Source organism: Peromyscus maniculatus, chromosome 1 (assembly GCF_049852395.1).
Source record: "Peromyscus maniculatus bairdii isolate BWxNUB_F1_BW_parent chromosome 1, HU_Pman_BW_mat_3.1, whole genome shotgun sequence".
Taxonomy (NCBI): Eukaryota; Metazoa; Chordata; class Mammalia; order Rodentia; family Cricetidae; genus Peromyscus; species Peromyscus maniculatus.
In genome coordinates this window covers 40419211-40439515 of record NC_134852.1, presented here as the reverse complement: position 1 = coordinate 40439515, position 20305 = coordinate 40419211, and the positions used below count along the sequence as shown (strand labels likewise).

The following is a 20305-nucleotide window of genomic DNA, read 5'->3' as shown; positions in this document are numbered from 1 at the left end:
AGGTATTTTGTCACAGGGATGAGAAAAGTCACTGACATGGACATCAGTGACATCAGCCAAGCCCCGAACAAGGAATGGAACTGCAATAGGAAGCAAGGAGGAACTTCCCAAAAGGGCAGAAAGGCAAAGGGAGACTGCCCAAGATGGTACCTTGGCATCTGGCTTCTGCAGCCTCCACAGCATACTGGAAACCCCCTTTGCTGTGTGGCTTCTTTGTAGCCAAATAGTTGAGCCCAGGTGTTGATAAATGGCTTCTTGGTCATGTGCTACACTACAGAGAGGCTGATGAGCAATGAAGAGGGATAGTTGCAGAGTATTCAATCCAGCTCCAGCTGAGTGCTCCAGAGCAGGGAACTCAGAACAACATGGGCTGTTGCCAGGCACTGCAATGGGGACCACCCTGGAAGCCTGCAGGTAATGTGCCTGTTAATGCTTTAACTCTTCCGGTGCTAGCCAGCCCTGGCAACTCCAACATTTCTCCACACAGCCTCAAAATTGCTAACAGGTTCCCTGGCTCCTCCCTCCAGGACGCTTGCATGCTGACTACATTTGGGCCAGCCCACCCCCATCACAGGAGCCATCATATATAGGCCCATTTCCTGTGGACTGATATGACCACAGGCCACCATGGAGCTGTGGTGGCCTACAGAAAACCCTGGCCTGAACTCATTGCAATAAAAAGCAGTCCCACACTGTGACAACCCTGTCTATGGTAATAGAGATAGGGCTGTTGACATTCCAGCCAAACACTCATCTGGTATTCCATCAACCACTCCTGCCCTGCCTCAGCTGTACATGGTCCTGGGAAGCACTGGGTACATAGAATGTGGATGTGAACTAAGGGATAGTTTCAGGGATGCAGTTTTCATGAGTCCTGACCCATGCTCGGGTAAGACATCTCATTGATGCAGCTGCCTTAAGTCAAGAATGGTCCTAATAAACTCTTCGGTTCACTAAGCTTCACTTAGCTGAATCTTTACTTTGGTCTGTCATTGATGATCTATACCTGTGTTACACTAGCTGGAGTAGGCAGATATTTGTCCATACAAGAGTAAAGCCTGAGAACGCAAAAAAATATTTGTCTTATTTAGTCTTGGTCTCCCTCTCTCTATCTCTGTCTCTCTGTGTATCTCTCTTTCTGTCTCTGCCTCTCTCCTCTCTCTCTCTCTCTCTCTCTCTCTCTCTCTCTCTCTCTCTCTCTCTCTTTCTCTCTTTTCTGGTTGTTGTAGGCTCTTTCATTTTTTGAGACAGGGTCTTGCTCTGTAGCCCAGGCTAGCCTAGAACTGTCAGTTCTCCTGCCACAGCCTCTCATAGCTGGGATTATAGGTATTCATCACCACACCTGGTCTCAAGTAGTTTTTTAGGGGAAAAGGAAATGAGAAAGGCAAAGGACAACATAGAATGTGGTCCTGAGCCATTACTGTTGGGAGAAATGGGGTCCCAGCCCATGGGCACCTCTGAGGCACTGTACAAAACAGGTCTGGGAACTGCCCACCCAAGAGGGAAGGAAACTGGATATTTAGCCTCAATTCAACTAGTCCAGCTCTGGGATGCTCCTGGAGAGAAAGATACCCACAAATCTCCAGGTCAATGATCCATAGCTAGATAGCTCAAAGGAAAGCAGAGTGCAGATAGTGCACCTAAGAAGTGACCTGGGGTGAGGTAACTTGTGAATGATGAGCTTTAGGCCTCAGGCTCCAAGTAGGATTTATGGGTGTGAACATGAGCTCCCAGTTGACAGGGGGGAAGTTTTAGTCCCCATGGAGAAGCCTAAGCCCAACTCCAAAATGATTAAAAGTCAAGAGGGACCCCCTGCCAGGCTCCTGTCAATCTGCTGTAAATGCTAGAAACTACAGGTCCGAGTTGGTTGTTCCAAATAGTTGTCCCAGAATAGAATTCTCCCCCTAGCAGGTCCCTACGGGCAAAGATGGGGGTGGGGCACCAGAATGATCCACTGTGTTAAATCAAGTCAGATAATTGTCTTGTCTGCATTGTAAATTACTTTCTTCCAAGGAACACATTAAGGCAAAATGTTGGGGGCTTTTAAAAGAGAAAAGCCATTTTCCTCGCTAGTATTATTTTTGATGAGCTAAATGGTGTTGGTTCTTAAATTGCAATGAAGGGAGAAAGCACGTAGGAGCTATGGACAATTTTAATTTTCAACAATTGTGAGGTGAATAATACTGCCGATGCTGTGAAGAGCTTCTACTGTGGTTTATATTCATTTGCCTAAAAAATCAGCTCCAGGCTTCAATGTTGAAGAATTAGAAGATGACTTAGGTCTGTTAGTATGCATCCTGTATATCCCATGGGCTTCTCAGGGAAAGGACCCTGGCTGTAGTCATTGTCAGAGTCAAGGGGTGCCAGTGGCCCTCACAGAAAACAGCAATTAGAAGAAGGTTCATTTGATGAGCTTAATCACAGCCTGCCACAACACAAGGAGAGCCCTGTCCCTTCTGCAAATGAGTCCATGGCCAGCCAGAATCAGGACCTCTCCCCACTGGACATCCAAAGGAGCATTGTAGCCAGCAGGATATGAGTTACATTAAACTCATAGTCCATTCTTCCCCAGTGTCTGATAATAATAGACATGTGGTCTTCAAATCAAGAAAGTCTCTCTGCTTGAGTGCTGGTGGCACATGCCTTTAATCTCAGCACTTGGGAGGTGGAGGCAGGTGGATCTCTGTGAGTTCAGGGTCAGCCTGTTCTACAGAATAAGTTCCAGGACATTCAGAGGTATCTACCCCAAGTACTCTGTAGTCCATCCCAAGTCCAGAAGGGTCTAGGCCACAGGAAGTATGCATCCTTTCTCAGGACAAACTTCCTTTTACATTATAGAGACCAGAGACCATGGAGAAATCCAAGCATGTCTGGCCCAGCCCTGTACTTCCCAGCCTCTTCTGATCTATCCCCAGCTCTGGCTCCAAGAACAGCTCCTTTATACCCTACTATGGCTTCAGTGTGAACTATTCCCACAGGCTCTGTCCTTAATGGGTTTCTGTTGCTGTGATAAACACTGACCAAGACCTACTTCAGGAGGAAAGGGTTAATTTCATCTTACAACGCCCAGGTCACAGTCAATCACTGAGGGAGGTCAAAGGCAGTAACTCAGAACAGGAACATGGAGGCAGGAACTGACACAGAGACCACAGAGGAATGCTATGCTGCATAGTGACTTGCTCACCTTGTTTTTTTCATACAACTTAGGACCACCTACCCAGGGCTAGTACTATCTACAGTAGGCTGGGCCCTCCTACAATAATCATTAATCAATACTATGTCCCACAGACTTTCCTATAAGCAACATGATAGAGGCAATCCCTCAATTCAGATTCCCTGTTCCCAGATGATTCTAACTTGTGTCAATTTGAAAACACAAAACCAAACAAAAAAGCACAGGGGGACCCAGCAGGAGGAAGTAGGTAACCATGTATCCTTAGGAGTGTCTTTTCCCTGCCTTCCCTCCCTCTCCTCTCTCTCTCTCTCTCTCTCTCTCTCTCTCTCTCTCTCTCTCTCTCTCTCTCTCTCTCTGCCTCCCCCTCCCTCTCCTCTCCCTCAGACCTTTCCCTTTCTCTCCTAGCTCTCTGCCACAACCACCCACCTCAAAGATGTTTTGCCCAAGGACATGAGGCCAAGCTAGCAAGGACTGAAACTAACATCTTTGTTCCTTTAAGTTGCTTTTCTGTAGTATTTAGTCATAGAGACTTAGAGGCCTTCAACTGTGGACTCCACTGCCCCGAGTAACTTTGCACCCTGAACATCTGTGATGACTCAGTTCTTTCAACCCTGGGCCACAGGCCAGCAAACTTTTACCTTCGACTACTTGCCTACCCCCACAGCTCGCTCCAAGCCTTGGTTCCTGAAGAGCTGAGAGATGTGGTGGAACCTGGGTCTAGTGACATTCATCTACACAGGAGGCTCATTTGTAGCAACAGCTCTGCATGATCATATGCTCAAAACCTCCCAACTCTGCACCCATTCCTGCAGTTCCAAAATCCATAGCTCACCATTCCCTGAATGCTGCACTCATCTGCACTTTAGGACCTTTGCATGACCTTTCCCTCTGCCTGGGATGCTTTTCTCTGTTTTCTTTACATCTGTACCTCCACCTTGTCATCTAGATGCCAGGTTCTCAGGGTAGCATTCCCTGGTATTGCTTCTAAAGTACACTGAGACATGCCATAGAACACTCAGTTTTCAACTTTCTATATAGATTTTAGCATTGGTTTCCATTTTATCTGCTTGTTCATGAACTATTTCCCCTCCAGCAACATAAAGACAAGACTAAACAAGATAGATACCCAATAAATGTTTGTCATTTTAATAAAGAAAATCATTTTTCAGGCAGAGGAAATGGCAGCAGGAGCCAAGCTGTCCAGAAAAGCAATGGAGCCTGCTGGCTTTGAGGACAAGCTTTGGACTAACAGATGCAGACAGCCTGCTGTGCAGTCCTGGGCCAGTTACTTGACCACCATGAGACTCAGCTGCAAAGTTGGGCACAATCAGAGCTCATGCCAGCTGATCTTGATAGACATGGCATTTGCAAGGAACTGGGAATAATGGGTTGAGAACAAATCTTAACCTTCCTTGAGGGCAGCAGGTCAGAGCCCAGGGCTGACTAATGGGAAGATGAGGATGGTTACTGTGGTGTTGGGGGTCAGGGACAGGCAGCCTTGACTGGGAGAGGGCTCTGCACCTGTGGAAGCACCTTGGGAAGAGTCTGGTCCCTGGGGAGACAAGAGACAAAGAGCTGGAGACAAACACACTTGCCTGCGTTGGCAGTCTCCACTGCCCTTTTTAGAGTGAAGAAAAAGCCTCCGCCCCTTTGGGGCTCTGTGTTTTCTTTCCATTTTTAAGTTAATTTGGTTCTGAGACCCCAGGCCTATGCAACCCTGTCCCATTGTAGTTGCTGGTGTGCATCCTCTAGCCTCTGAGAGCCTGGAAGCTGGTGAGAAAGAAGCCAGGCCTGGAACTGTGCACTCACTGACAGTCCTCCACACTCACACCCTCTAGTAGGCTGTGAGAGAAATTCAGAGGCCCTGAAGGACAGGCATCCTGCAGGCTCAAGCTTCAAAGCCCACCACCCCCTGCAGTTCCTGGACCCCGGCCAAGGTGCTTCCGTCAGCCTCTGAGCTCTTTGGACATAGGCGGGATTGTCTGGGCCAGTGAGCCACAGCTGAGCGGACAAGGCCCGGCTGTTCCTGGAGACAAGTGCTCAGCTTTCTTTCCACATGAAAAGGGAACCTGTGTGGCCTAGAAGAGTGGGAGGAAGAGGGAAAGGCCAGGGGAGCTGCATGCAGGACTGTAAGCATCCCTCCTTGTCACCCCATCCTCCAACACAATGCCCTGGGTAGCCAGGTGGGGCTGGGGGCAAGCAGGCAGCTCTTGTTACCCAGCAAACCACTCAGCCTTGGCTGGACACAAGCCACACCAAGGACTCAGGCCCCAGGAAGTCTGAAACCAGATCTTGGTCCCTGACCCCTGTGTGACCTTGGGCTAACCCATCCCTGGTGTGGCTAGAGGCCTGTCTACTTCAAAAGTGAAATATGGATAATTTTACTCCCTTATAGAAGGTCAGCTTCAAGAAAAAAGATAGGCCATTTCCTAGGAAGTTCAGACCCCTATTAACACAAGGAAGCAGGGCACAGTAGGCACAGCCATTGGCCCTTGTAGGCATCACTCTGCATGTCCTGTCTAAACCAGGGTGACCCCCCACCCCACTCTATGGATCCCAAGTGCATTGCCACCAGAGGGGAGGCCTTGGGAGCTCTCCTCCTATGGCTACCAGGAGCACAGACTAGCTAAAGGAACTTCCTCAGTCATGTCTCCTTTTTATCACAGTTTTATACCTGACATTATAAGGATGACATCTGCTTGTTTACATGCATGTGTGTGTGTGTGTGTATGTGTGTGTGTGTGTGTGTGTGTGTGTGTGTGTGTGAGAGAGAGAGAGAGAGAGAGAGAGAGAGAGAGAGAGAGAGAGAGAGAGAGAGAGAGAGAGAGGAGGGAGGGGGAGAGACTTCACCTTAGACTCTGCAACTGAATAAAACAAGAAGACCCTCCTGAACCTCAGGCCCTTGGGAACCCGGCTTCAGAGCATGTAGGATCTGCTTGCTAAGATCACCGAGTTCGTGGCTTCAGAAGAGGGACAGACTATAGGCCAAGGTAAAGCTGTCTGAAGGGATCCAGGGCTTCTAGAATGGGATATTCAAAGTATTAATTCCAGCTTGGGCTGGGTGTAGCTCAGTGGGAGAGTGCTTGCCTAGCATATACAAGGCCCTGAGTTTTCCCCATCATCGGGGTGCTTGACTTACCTGGGTGTAGTAGCACAGACCTGTATTCCCAGATACTCAGGAGGCTACGGCAGGAGGGACATAATTTTAAATCAAGGCTTAAAACTTTAACTGATGAGAAACCACAGTCCAACTGGGTGTAGAAGCAGAAAGGATGGGCAGGGGATCATAAAAAAAGATGGCTCCAGCTATCTGCACACCTGCTTCATTCTTCTGGTTTCAAGGCCTGCTTTCCTGGTAACTTAGGATAGACTCTCCAATGCCATGCAACCACTGTGGCCAGGCATTAGAGGTCCTGGTTGGTAAGGACCAGGTCACCTTTCTGTGTCAGAGGCTGAGGGACAGAGACTAGGCACACTTGCCCAGTAAGAACAAGGTGGAGGCAAGGTTTATCTTATCCATATAGTACCTTGTCATCCTTGGGACTCAGGTGAGAGGGTAAGCTATCCCCTGATCCCCTAGGAGAATGAAAGCCAAGGATTTTTATCTCCAGTCCTCTTCTCTCAAGACTGCCATTTGTTGCATTGTGATTGAGATGTTTCTGAGAGGCCCATTCATGTGACTGCAGAGCCACCTTTAGGACAGGTGATGTTTGTGCCTGCTCAAAGGGTTCTCTTGCTCTCTCACCCCCCCTCTTTATCTCTCTCCCTCTACCTCCTTCCAGTTGTGGGTGAACAGAAGCTCCCAGAGACATGAGCCAGGACCTCTGCAGAGCCGGTAAAACCCAGGCCATGTTTTACTGGGGAAATGGAAGTCGTTAGCTCCCATTTTAATTTAACAAGCCCAATTTTATAAATAAGAGTGAATTTTCCCAGACTATTATTTCTAATTATGCATTTACATCAATTCACATTATGTGGTTGATGAAATGTTAATACCAGAGGCAATTTTCTGCTGACGGGTGGCCTGGAGAAGAGCTTTCTTCACATTACAAGTCAATATTTTTGGAAATAATTACCCAGTTGCTCACCAGAGACAGCACTGACTAACCCGGTGGCAGTGTCTACATAGTCCCCAACTTGAGATGAGAGAGAAAACGCTTCATTTGGAAGTAAGGAAAGAAGAGAGCAGGCACACCGAGGCAGGTCTGGAGAACAGCCTCTGCTGCTCAGCGGACACTGAGTCTCTGTTCTGTGCCACTCCTGTGTCCTTCAGAGACCCCACTACGTGGGTCTGGAGCTCATGTGTTCCATCTGTGAGGTGGGAGAGGTTGTGACTCTCTCACAAGCAAGGATTACAGTTTAAAAATGTGCACCAATGGGTTCAAGTGTTTGAACATATGGTCCCCGGCCTGGAGGACTGTTTGGGGATGATATGAAACCTTTGGGACTGTAGCCCAACTAGATGAAGTGAGTCACTGAGGACAGGCCTGGAAGATGATGTCCATTCTATGTCTTCTCTACGAGGACGTGAACAAACCATACCAAAAGTCCCTGCCACTGTGGGCTGTGCAGGTTCAGCTGCCATGCCTTTCTGCAGTGAAACTGTGAGCCCCAAATAAATCCCCCCACACACCTAAGCTGCTTCTGTCAGCTATTCTGTCCCAGTAATGAGCAAAGTAACTTTTGTACAAGTGAATACCTGTATGTCTGCACCTTTTATTAATCCAAGAAATGCTTGTTGCAGTCCAACTCTGTCAGGCACACTATAGATGCTCCATGACTGATTATTCTTAGGGACAAGGAGGAGAAAAATTCAAAAGGATTTCTAATGCATCAGGTCAGTGAGTCACTCTGACTCCAAGTGACAAAGTATCTAGGAACTAAATGACACTATCAACAACAGAGGCAGAGAAATCAGAGATGCCTGTCTGTAGTCACAGCCAAATCCCAGAGGGAAAATGGTACAAAGACCCCTGCCCTTTAGCATGGACTTCATGACTCCAACTGACTACTGAGCACCTCTCAAACAGGAAGTTCAGTGCTCACTGCCAGGACAGTGGGATTCCTGGGCATCAACCAGCAGAGGCTGGAGGCTGGAGCTAGGGTGGCAGCTGAGCAGTAAAAAGAAAAGGACAGAGCTAGGAACATTTCAAAGGTTAAGCACAGTTTATGGCAATGGGCCCAGGGAGGGACAGAAAGAGGTCATGCATTCCTCCTACTGACCTCATGGATGTCAACCTAGTGAGACATAGAAAATGGTCAGTTTGGCAGTGGACCAGGTTTGGAAGGGGGCCAGGCTTGCCAGGTGTGATGGCACAGGCCTACAATCCCACCATTTAAGATTCATGAGATGGAGGCCAACCTGGACTATAGAGCAAGACCTTGTCTCGAAAATAAATAAATAAATAAATAAACACACACACACCCCGCAAAAAAAAAAAAAAGTGAAAGACAATTTCTTGTTCTGAAGAGTAGATCCTTCTGGCACTTTCTTCCAGAGCCTAGAGGGTATCTGTGGACAAACATCTGATTTCTCTGCACTCCCAATATCTTTGCAATGAGCCCCACCCCTTTCCTATCTGGTCTTCACAGGTCTTGGAATCCACAGTGTGCCCTAGGCTTCTGGAACATCTCACACAGTCTTCCAGGCATCTGGAGGGGACATTGCCCCCAAACAGTATGGGGAGGTTGAGCCCTCTTCTGTGGCTAGGGAAGGACCTAGGTACAGCTCATTAGGCCACCTGAGCCTAGGGTTACCATCCACTAACCCCCATGGGCAACCCAGCATGACTCTGCAGAATGTGGACCAAGAGGGAAGCAGGCCCAGAGACTTCCCTACCCAAATGTAGATACGGGGCCCTTGAGTAGAAGTTAACTGTCTTAGCAATTGCCATGTACACCACTTTGGTGGCTCTCAAGTTACACCTTAAAGGTTGATAAGAAATCTCAGCCACCTCTCTCTCTCGAAATTACAAGGTGACTCTGAAGGTTCCTTGGGCAGAATTATAATCTGTTGAGGCCAGGAGTCACTATGGTTGCACAGAGAGTTTAGTATATTTCTTCTCTGAATATGGTGCCTCTGCTGAGATTCCTACTAAATTGTAGGTTTACATTTAGAAAGGGGAAAAAAAAACAGTTAATTGCTAATTGTACTGAAAGTCTTTCTACACTGTTAGTGAGAACAGCCAGATTCTTGGGTGAGGGGCCCTTCTCCATCCTTGTGTCCCCATGTTTCTTGGCTTTCTATCCTGCCTCAGTTCCCATTCTTTCCTCTATCTGATCATACCCGGCCCTGCCATACTCTGAAAGTCATAAACATCTGCCACTGGGAAGACCAGAAAAAGATGCTGCAATCATGTGGGCCGGCCTATCCCTAGCAAGGGAAAGTGAACTCTGAGCCTACTGACCCATTTGGTCTAGATCTGTATGTAGTTCCTGCCGCCCCAATGCTGAGTTAGAGAGAGAACAGAGGCACAAGCCCGCATGACATAAGGCTGGGCTTTCCCCACAAAGAGAATCTCATTTGGTACCTTTGCTTTGCTTCCCAGAAAGAGGAAAATTGTATTTTAAAACATTGTTGGGAAAAATTAAGTCAGATCTGAAGTATCAAGACATTCTACAGATGAAGCCAGGGCCTTTCGTTGCTGACAACTGCATATCTTAAACCTCCAGGTACCTTGGCCTTGACAATGGCTCTACATGGCCAAGCACTGCATTCACCTGACCACGCTGCAGGGAAGAGCCTAGCAGAAGAGCAAAGCAGGAGTGCTGGCTCAAGGCAGCCCCTCTCCCCGGCAGGGTGACCTTTTGTCAACTTCAGATGGGAACACAAATCTACCATCATCTGGATCAGCCTTGATTGGATCAAATCCCATCAGAAAAGGGGGGGAGGCAATAAAACCTCCAGAATTGATATTAAACCACTGACATTTCACAAACCACGCAGCATTGGCAGCTGCCAGTCTACCAGCAGGACAGAGTCTGAGGGGGTGATTCAGGCGTGAAGGTCACAGCAGTGCCTGGGAGCTCCTCCAAGACCTGGGCATAAGCACCAATAGAGCAGTCAAGATGGCCAGAGTCTGGCCACCCACACCAGGGCAGGTGCCCTCACACAATACTGCCGTCCATCCTGTGCTCCTTCTGTGCCTTTGCCTGTGACTCTTCTAGTATAGAGGAAAAACTGACACAGCTGTATCCAGCAAGGCCCTGAAGCTAGAGATGATGTCAAAACAGAGCTTGAGACTATCCTGCACTCCCCATGCTCTAGTCTCACAGTAGAGATGGGCCAGCTCCCAGAATGAGACCATGAAGGCCTAAGTTCCTTTGAGCAGCCTGGGAACTCAGCAGGGGCCACACAATGGCTTTGGCTTCCTGCCACCCATCACCCATTGAACACCAGCCGCATGCTGAGCAATGTGTCTGGGCAGGTGTAAGGATGGACTGGGCACAGCTCACACCCTGAAAAGGTTCAGGCCTTTCAGGTCTTTCAATAACAGCTGTCCATACTAGATAGGTGGGTGGTAAGTTTCCTCAGGTCTGCCAGCTCCAGGCACAGACCCATACAGGGAAGTGGAGCTGTCCCTATGCTGGCCTTGAGGTAAGTGTGCAAAGACAGAAACTCTGTGCATTAGTAAGAATGGCCCAGGGATCCACCTCAGATATAGAAAATCCTGCCCTGACAACTCCCATGCCCACAGCAGACCACTATCACCATACCTCCCTGCTTAGCCCAGATGACGCCTCAGAGTACTCAAGGCAGAGCTCCAGAAATCACCAGACCCTTGAGAGATGGACTGGGAGATGAAAGCAGACCTGGACCTTCCAGAATGACAACTTAGCTACACGGGAGGACAAACATGAAAGGAGAAGAAATCCCCAGGAAGGCTTTCTGGAAAAAGTTTCCAGCAGCTGAGCAGACTCTGAGCAGCAGGACTGTTCAGGACTGGAGAATGAAGGAGTATAGTTGGCTTCCAGGGCTCAAACTTGAAGTTCCTAGACAAGGCCAGAACTAAGCCTTCTGCTGAACTGCAGGGACCACACAGCCCAGGACAATGTTGAAGGGACAGAGCGACCCTCTGCTTTATTGCACTGTTCATAGTTACCACTAGGGCAGGAGAAAAAGAGGTGCTCAGACAGAAAGGCACACCCAAGTATAAACATGGTCTTTTCAAGGGAAAGTTGCAATTAACTGTCTAGGACTGCCAGAGTGTAATCTATTGGCCTTAAGGAGATGCTCTGGACAGAGACTTCTAGGTGAAGGTCCAGACAGTTCTAAAAGGATGGTACAAGCTTGGGTCCTAGATCTGGGGCTCTCCTTTAATGGAACCGGCACATTCAGAGTATCTCCTGAGGTCAATGTGATGGAGAAACAAGACCATAATCTTGTAGTATGCACCCACCCTGGCAATTTACATAGCTACTGCCCAGACATCAGTTTATCCATTCCACAGCAGCTGAGCATTCCAGCATCTTCTAACAAGAGGAGAGACTCAGCTACTGCTCCTTAGGAAAGACTTCCTGGCTGTTCTGCTCTCGGACCTAGACTTGCCCATCCCTGGATCCCCAGTTCTATGCCTTGAGTCCTATACTCACACTGGTTCCCTGATATGAGGTCAATTCTTCAGAAGGCTGGTCACTCACATGGGAACCACAGCTGGCAGAAATGGACACTTGGGAGTGCTACAAGTGATTATAGCCCTCAAAACACCTCCACTGCCGTGTTCCAACAATATCTTGCCAAGGAGGTGACCTCCAGGTGTCCGTAAAAGACACAGGAGTGAGAGCCCTGACCCTCTGGCCTAGTTATGATCAGACAGTGATGTGTTTTCCAGTCACTGTCTTCACCATTAAGGTGCAGAAAGTTCTTGGGGGAAATAATAGAGTTTATCTCAAGCAGATCGATCAGCTCCATCTATCTGGCCCGAGCCTCTTAATTCTCCATAATGTCAAAGCAATTTTTGGTTAAGTACACAGTCTGTCCCCTACTAAATTAAACTAATAGATCTAGTGGGAAATAAAACCCCAAGTGCATTGAGAATATTAAAAATAAAAAAAATTAATTCTCTGTAGGTCTAAAAGATTTATTTTGGAGAATGATTAAATAAAACACACACACACACACACACACACACACACACACACACACACACACACCCCACAGGGTGAGGGGAACTAAAATCCACTGGGGAGTGCTCAACTCTCCTGGTCACTTCTTGTTCTGATTCTGCCTCTGCCCAGCACCCAGGCTCAAAATCCACCAGACAATGACTGCAACACCCCACCCTACCTCCCCACAGCACCAAAAGCCAGCACGTATGGCTTTACAATGTTGACTGCTGCTGTCATTTCTACCCCAGGAGCTGAGTCATCAGCTCTCATGGTGGGTAACCCCCTCATCCCCATTTGGGCACTGTGGGGTTTTCACACCTGAGTATGCTGGAGGTACTTCTGTTTGCCAGGACCAGTTCTCAAAGGGAAGAGGAGTGGGGAGCACTGAAAGGTGGCAAGCTGAGGACTCAGCTGAGAGATCAGTCCATGAGAGCTGTCTAAGCAATGACTTTGCCTCTGCCTCCAATGGTGAATAGATCTGCCAATATCCCTGCTCCTACCTAACCCCACAGACAAGCCACCAGACTTCCTGCTATCTTTGTCACAAGTCCAAAGGCTGCCCTGTCTCTCACCTCCACCCCATGATCTTCTTTCTGTCTCAGTCACATTCTCCTGTCTATTTCCCACCATGCTCTCTTGAGCAACACTCAAGATGGTAACACACCCTAAGCAGACCCCACAGGAGGCCATCTTACTCATGCTCTGCACACAGGCCCCAACACCATGTGAAGCTCTCAGACTCTCTCTTCTAGGCACAAAAATCCTCACCAGGGATGGAGGTGCAAAGCCTGGGATCCTAGAACTCAGGAAACTAAGGCAGGTATATGGCAAGTTCGAGGCCAGCCTTAGCTGTGAGACTCTAAATCTCAAACTTGGACCAACATCCCCCTCAACTCTTCACTTAAGTGCAGAGCACCCTCTATGTCTTGCTCTCTGAAGTGTTCCCAATGCTGGAAAGTAATGAAGTAGATCCGGCCCAGGGCTTTTCCTTCTTCATACCCCTGCTCTAGGCAGTTGCTAAGGACAGTAAACTATGGCTCTGATAGACTCACAAACAGCCCCAGCTCTGTAGACCCGGTGAGGGGCCACTGCCACTGCAGTGAGCAATGGCAGGCCAGAGCCTGGGGCCTGACAGCTGTGTGTCCCTTCTGTAAACCAGCTGAGCCCAGATGGAAAGCTATACCTGCTTTGCAGAAGGTACAAGGACAGGGCAGGCAGCCTTTGTGACAACCCAAGGTCTGATGAGCATAAAAGAGCCACTCTTGTGGCAATTCAGGGGGTGTCCTTCTCCTGGAATCTGACATTCCAAGTTGGTCAATGAGGCTGGACAGAGGAGGGCAAAAGGAACACAAAATGAAAGCTTTTCCACTTGCCCTCCTCCTGGCTCAGAAATAATCCCCCCACCTTTCCCCTCTCTAGCAATCTCTGTGGATCCTGACCTGATGTGTGTCCTTGTAGTGGGGTCCCCCTGAGGCTAGACTCGAAGCCTTTATGCCCTGACACTGATGGCAAATGAATGACTACATTTCCCAAAAATAAAAGTCCCCATAAATCTGATGTTTTGCTTTAAGCTGTCTGGTACCCAGAGTGCTGGGGTTATTGATAGAAAAGTTTATGGATAGGCTGCATCTTAAAATCAAAACACATTACCCAAAATCAATGTTGCTGCACGTGGCAGGGAAAGGACAGGAAAGGTCAGCCGAGACAAGAATATCGAAACCTCAACTCCAAGATGGAACATGAAAATAAACAAACTTTGCAAGTGACGCCAGGAGGAGAATTTGCTAATGCTGTGTTAAAGATGTTTTCAGAGATCACCATCCCCAGAACAGCTCTGGCAAGGGCTTCTTGCCTAACTCACAGTCTAGCTACAGCAGAGATAATCAGGGCATGTGTGAAAGGGCACCCAAGGCACACCGGCCAGGGCTAAGCAGAAACAAGCCCAGGGGCATAGCCAGTTCAAAGGCCACCAGGCACATTATGGGAGGCCTCTGGACACTGTGGCCCCACAGGCACTTCAGATCTATGACTACCCAGAGAGAGGGAAACCCTACAATTCTTCACCCCACTGATGAGCGATCATGGAAGGATACCAAACACTCAAGGAATGCTCTCACATACCCATCGTAGATTCCCTCATACAAACAGGATGCATGCCAGCTACAGGTGCTGGAAGGATATTTGCAGTGGGTAGGGCTGAATGACTGTGTCTCCAGAGAGAAGTAACTCCTTAGAGAGGATACATACATACATACACAGTTGCTTGCTTTAGCTCTCTGGCCCACCAGGACAGGTGAGGAAGAATCTGGCTCTCTTTTCAGGGGTAGTATCCAGGCCAGAACAACGTAGGAGTCCTAGAGTCTCTGCCTACCACCAGGAAACCCCAGCAAAGGGGGCCAAGAGCACTCCCTAATGCTCCCAAAGGTGTTCTAGTTCATTACTGGCCTAGTACAGCTCTCCACGCCAATCTACATTTGCAGGCAAGAAGCTCCTGTCAACACAGAGTTAAACAGGTGGCTCTGCTCCTTCTCAGAAGCTCTAGGTTTTCTTGACTTGGAAGAGGGGTGTGTAAGTTTTTAGGGTTTTTTGTTATTTAAATAAAGAACCTAAAATACGACAGACCTGTGCTGAAGCCTTACCTACTAGCTGTGCGACCTTAGGGAAGTTTCTGAGCCTCAGCTACCTCATCCATAACACGGGCTGAAACCACATCGTCTAACTCAGACTCTGTGCTTGACCCCTGTGCTAAAAGCCAGAGATGCCCCAATGACCAGGGCAGGCAAAAGCTTTAAAGCTTTAAAGCTGGAAAGACAATAAGTAAATCCTATGATGAAAGGTGGTTATGTTAAAAGAAAAGAACAAAAGGACAAAGAAGGAGTGCTGGGGAAGAGGAGCACCAGACTTCAGAGTTAAACATGAGTTAGAGGTGGCTGGACCTAGCTAAGAAAATGATTTCCTGACAAAAGTCAGAGCATGAGTATTTGGGAGAGGAACATCCTAGCTGGACCTAGGCCAGCTGATGCAAAGGCCCTGGGGTGGGCCTAGTGTGTTGCATTGCCGGAGAAAGGACATTGACCAGAAAGGAGTGTGAGCCAGGGGAAGGACAAAAAGGAGGAGAAGGCAGAGGGAAGGGAAGGTAGAGATTGAGAAGGCAATCATTTGATCTTGGGAGACCACTGGTATTTGGACTGAGTGGAGTGGGAGGCACTGAAGATTTCTGAGTAGAGGAAGAATGTTTGAGAACAACTCTCAGTGGTCATCCTAAGAACTGATGGATAGAAAGTGCAGCCAGTGTCTGTTGTGTGACAAGCACACTATGGTAAGCAGCTATTACTATTATAGTAGCACCAACTTATGTCAGAGGCAAAATTACTAGGGAGGATGGGTAGAAAGAATCCACAAACCTTCACAGTGATCAAGGTCACTTCTTCTAGCTGCAGGCATTTCCTCCAGCAAGCCTGGTCATTGACCATTAGTCCTCCATTGGCCCTGGTACTGGGAAAGAAGCTCACTACCTCTCCTGACAGGACAATGCATAGTGAGCTAGCTCATGCCATCAGATACCTACTTGTAGTCAATTCCCCAACTGCTCCCTTAGAATTCTGCTATGGTTCTGCATCCGTGTAGCATGATACAAGTCTGCCCCCTCCCTTCAAAAGTTGAGGACAGCAAGGAGCCTGTAAGTTCTTGCATTCACAGACCTATCCTGGTTTCTAAGGACTGATAGAATGTCCAGAGGGAGGCAGGCCAATGGTGATGATATGTAGAGGGAGGAGGCAATGGGAACCCTGGAGGAAAGGTCTGCAAGGTCTTCTGTTTACAAGAGCATCATTGAGTGACCAGAGCGTGGGAATGACCCACTAGTCACATTAGGAAGAGGAGGAGCAGAGGGATGCAGTGCACATGGTCTTCATTGGTGAGGGCAAAGTTTAGAAAGTGCTAGCTAGCAGCCTCTTCTCTGAGATTGTGTCCCTCTTGTCTTAGACTAGGATGGCCACTGGAAAACTGTTTCCCTTTTAGGTTTCCCTTTTCATTAGCGGTTAGCCCACTGGCAGAGACACTAGAAGAATGGCCCCAGCCTGCAGGGGAAGTTCACTGGGATGTGCCACGGTAACTTCAGGTAAAGCTGAGAGACCAGACCACTGGCTGGGGAATCCCGAATCCCAAGGAAAAGAGAGGCCCAAGGAGAGCTCCAGGACTCCCCCTAAGCCATTGTGCCTGGACTGAATCTCTCATCCACCCACACCCTTAGGAAGGGAGACTGCACTCTCTTGGCGGCTAAGGAGGTGGCCAGGCAATGTTCAGGGACACGGAAGATGCAAAAGTGGGGGATGGGCTGTGAATGCGACTGTGTACGCCACCTCTGCCTCCTTCCGCCTGGGGCGGGAGGGGGGGTTGGCAATGGGTACAGAGGGGGCAATGGCGGGGAAGAGCTTGCGAGGACACAGGGGCCAGCTCTCTCAGGGCAAGAAGACCGCCCCCACCCAGAAACCTCCGGAGCCTTGAGTCGTGCCTGGTGCTCCCCATTCCACCCCACCCGCACCGCCTCTGCCGTCACTCACGGCCGCCGCTTGCTGGTTCTCTGGTGCGCTCCGCGCCACAGGCACCTGCTCACTGGGCGCTCACTTCCCTCTCTCATACTGCGGACTCCTGGTCTTCACTGTCACCTGGCTTTGCTTCTGGCCGGACACAGCGCTCCGCCCTTCTCGCAGTCCCCTGGCGCCCATCCACCCGCCATGGCCCGGGTCTGGGCCAAAGAGTGGTGTGGCTCGTGGCCCAAACCTGGGTAAGGAGTTGAGGCCCTGGGGGCTGCTGAGAGGGTCGGGGGACACAAGGAAAGCAGGGTGGAGCAGCTGTCTCCAAGGATGGACACACTGGGAAGAATCCGGGAGTTTGGGTGGGAGGACCCCCTAAGCAAAGCAGAGGCGGGGTGGGGCTGCGCTGCTGCCAGAAAGACCGTAGTCGCTTCTAGTGACCCCGCGGAGGGATGGGGGCCAATAGGGTGGGGGCGGGACGGACTAGGAGGGGAGGGCGGGGGTGAAGCCGCCGAGGAGGCTGCTCGCCGCCCATCCACTGACCGCCCCCTCCCTTCTCCCCTCCCCCTCTCCCCGCCTCTCTCTGGCTGCGGGTCGGCCACGCCGGACCCGCTCTCCCCGTGCTGCGCTGGGTCGGACGCCAGGTCTGCGCGCCGCGGTTGAGCGCCCACTCGCCTTGCGGAGAGCCGGGAAGAAACCGGCGGGGGCGGCGGCGGGAGAGCTCGGCGGGAGCCGGAGGAGGTGGCAGCCGGGAGCCCAGCCAGGAGACCGGGAAGCAGAAGCTGGTAGCTCTCAGGCACTCACCCGGTTCTCCAAGGATGGGTCCTGGCGCTGCCCGGCTACTGCCCGGCCCGCCGGGCATAAACTGAACTGCGGACTCCCCATTTTCCTGTGACCCACCGGACCGAAGGAGGTACCGACTAAGGGAGCCTCCTGGCAGGACCTCGTCTCCTGTGCCCCCAGCGCAGCGCCCCCCGCCTGACCCGCGCACGGCTAGCCCTCAAGAAAGCCGGATTGATTGGAGGCCGGCGGCGGCCAGGGGAGGGGGCGCCGTGCCGGGCCATGGCAGGCTCCGAGGAGTCCTAGCCCGAACTCAAGCCGGAGCCGAGCCCACGCTGCTGCCGCCGCCGCCTCTCCGCGCCGGGCCCCCGCCGCCGCCGCAACCCTGCGGGAGATGGAACAGCGGAACCGGCTCGGCGCCCTCGGATACCTGCCGCCTCTGCTGCTGCACGGCCTGCTGCTCTTCGTCGCCGACGGTGAGCGCGGGAACTTCGCGGCCGCGATGGGCTCAAGGGATCCTTTGCTGAGGCCACCGAAGTCTGCCAGCTTGGCTACAGCCGAGGAGGAAAGGAAGCGGCAGGCTTCACGGTCTCCAGCGATCCCGGTGTGCAACCCAGGCTGGGAGTGGGTAGGGGCACGAGAGCAGATGAGGGTCGCCGCGGTTGTTGAGTCCTCTTAGTGAGTCTTTCCGGGGGCCCCCCGCCAAGCAAAGGAGGCCTGCAGCGAGCTAAAGTTGGTGCGCCCCAGCCAGGCTCCAGTGCTGCGGCCCTATCTGCCCAGCACCTTGCACGACTCGGAGGGAAGCAGCCTGCAGCAAGTGGCGGATCTCTGCTTCCGCCTTGCAGCTGCTCCCTGAACTTTACTGGCGCTTCCCGCCCTGGGCCACACAGTAGCTGGGGACAGGAGTTGGGGGAGCCCAAGGCCGGAGAGCAGTTCGACCGCCTCAGCCTCGGGTTGTCCCAAGCCCCCGCCTTTCAGCTGGTCACGCCTCTCTCTCCCGCCCCCAGCTACATTCACCGAAGTCCCCCAAGATGTAACCGTGCGGGAGGGAGACGATATCGAAATGCCCTGCGCGTTCCGGGCCAGCGGAGCCACCTCATACTCGCTGGAGATTCAGTGGTGGTACCTTAAGGAACCTCCCCGGGAGCTGTTACACGAGCTGGCGCTCAGCGTGCCGGGCGCCCGGAGCAAGGTAACCTGCTGCCCAAATGGTACCCTGCTCCCTCCAGGGGAAGTGAGGGTTACCCATACAGGGCGCCGCCCTGTCGCGCAGCCACCTCCCATTCTCTGCAGCTCTACAGCATCGTCAAAATCGGCGGATGTCCCCAGAGGCTGTCGGTTCTTTACACCATTTCCTTCTCTGCAACCTCAGGGAACTCCCTTCACCCTTCACGCCCAGCCCTTAAAAACCCACACCTGATCCAGTTTGGCTGCTCATGCTCGCTAGCTTTGGGACTATACTCTGATGGGTGCTGGTTGGAGAAAGAAGATCACTTGGTTCTACCAGGCTCTCCTCTGCCAACCCAAGGTGTTAGGGCTCAAGGCCACGGGGTTCAACTCTTCTAGATTGCATTTACATGGTAGAGAATACGGTATTTGAGAACAAGTATCTGAGGGCTACCCCACCCTCAGTAGCTGGAAAATCTTGCACTCTGCCCCAAAACCCACACAAGCACTCACACATTCACCTACCTACAGTGTTCCCAGGACCCCACTCAGAGTTCCTGTTCTCATCTTCCTCTGGCCCATATCCACACATACCAGACTGTTAGGGCCTCAGTGATGCTGGACACTCCATCCAGTTTTTCACACTTGCAAGTTAAGTGGAGGATTTATAGGAAGTTAGTAGGAAATAAGACTCCCTCCTTTGCACTCTCTTGGCCATCCAGTACCACTACTCTCCCAAGCAGACAGGTGTGTGTCAGGGCAGCCACTGCTTAGCCAAACAAGGTGTTAGCCCCAAACCTGCTAATGTATCCAGTGCCCTCCACCATGCCACAATTCAGGTGGCTCAGCTCCCAGCCCACCTGCAGAAAGTCCCCTTATCAAAGACAGGGCAGAGTCTCCCGTGTACAAATGCCACCAGCTTAATCAATCTCTCTCTCCCTCCCTCTCTCTCCTTTCCTCCTTCCTTCCCTCCTTCTTTCTCTCCCTCCCTCCTTTCTCTCTCCCTCCCCCTCTGCATTTTAGGTAACAAATAAGGATGCAACTAAAATCAGCGTAAGTGTGGAGCCCAGCGTGGGCCGCGGGAGACCCCTTCTGGCTGCTTTGCGCCGGGCAGCTCCCTCCCCTTTAGAAAGCCTCTGCCGCCAAGCAGTGCGAGCTTTGCTACCACAGGGAAGCATTGTGGGCTACTTGGTGTATCTGGGCGCCATCTGTCGCTAGTAGATGAATTAGGTTGTCTTTTGTGTAAATCAAGGGTCCAAATCCGAGTCCTCAACTTTGTAGGATTTTCACCAGCAAAACTCTCCCTCCTCTGCACCGTTTGCTCAGGCCCCTGGCGTGTACCTGCTCTTGACTTCCTTTGCTGTCATTTTTTCCAAGATCTCGGGTGTGGCTTCTAGCTCAGGCTGCGTGCTGCTCCAGCCTCCTGTGCCCCACCCTACACACTCACCAGGATCTCCAGGAGCACCTGCCGCTCACCCATCTCCTCCTTAGCAGAGAGCATAGTTGTAGGCTCCTGGGGGCTGTTTCTTACTGGGTGAGG

General features: G+C 50.9%; 1 protein-coding gene and 1 long non-coding RNA gene across 4 annotated transcripts in view; one reads left to right on the top strand and one right to left on the bottom strand.

The window, feature by feature from the left end:
- LOC107399423 (uncharacterized) overlaps window positions 1-19898 on the bottom strand; it is a 182816-nt gene extending 162918 nt beyond the window's left edge. The window contains exons 1-2 of the long non-coding RNA XR_006071065.2: window positions 19794-19898; window positions 18029-18795 (exon numbers count right to left, since the gene is read on the bottom strand). This is a non-coding gene — a long non-coding RNA (uncharacterized LOC107399423). The remainder of the gene's footprint in view (window positions 1-18028; window positions 18796-19793) is intronic.
- Vstm2b (V-set and transmembrane domain containing 2B) overlaps window positions 16683-20305 on the top strand; it is a 33298-nt gene continuing 29675 nt past the window's right edge. The window contains exons 1-4 of one of the 3 annotated variants that reach the window (XM_006992507.4): window positions 16683-17069; window positions 17463-18074; window positions 18606-18790; window positions 19789-19818. In XM_006992507.4, coding sequence (XP_006992569.1) covers window positions 17993-18074; window positions 18606-18790; window positions 19789-19818 — 297 coding nt within the window. In that variant the 5' untranslated portion in view covers window positions 16683-17069; window positions 17463-17992. Of the gene's footprint in view, window positions 17070-17462; window positions 18075-18605; window positions 18796-19788; window positions 19819-20305 lie in introns of all 3 variants that reach the window. The other 2 variants (XM_076577271.1, XM_015986152.3) reach the window with 2 other exon arrangements.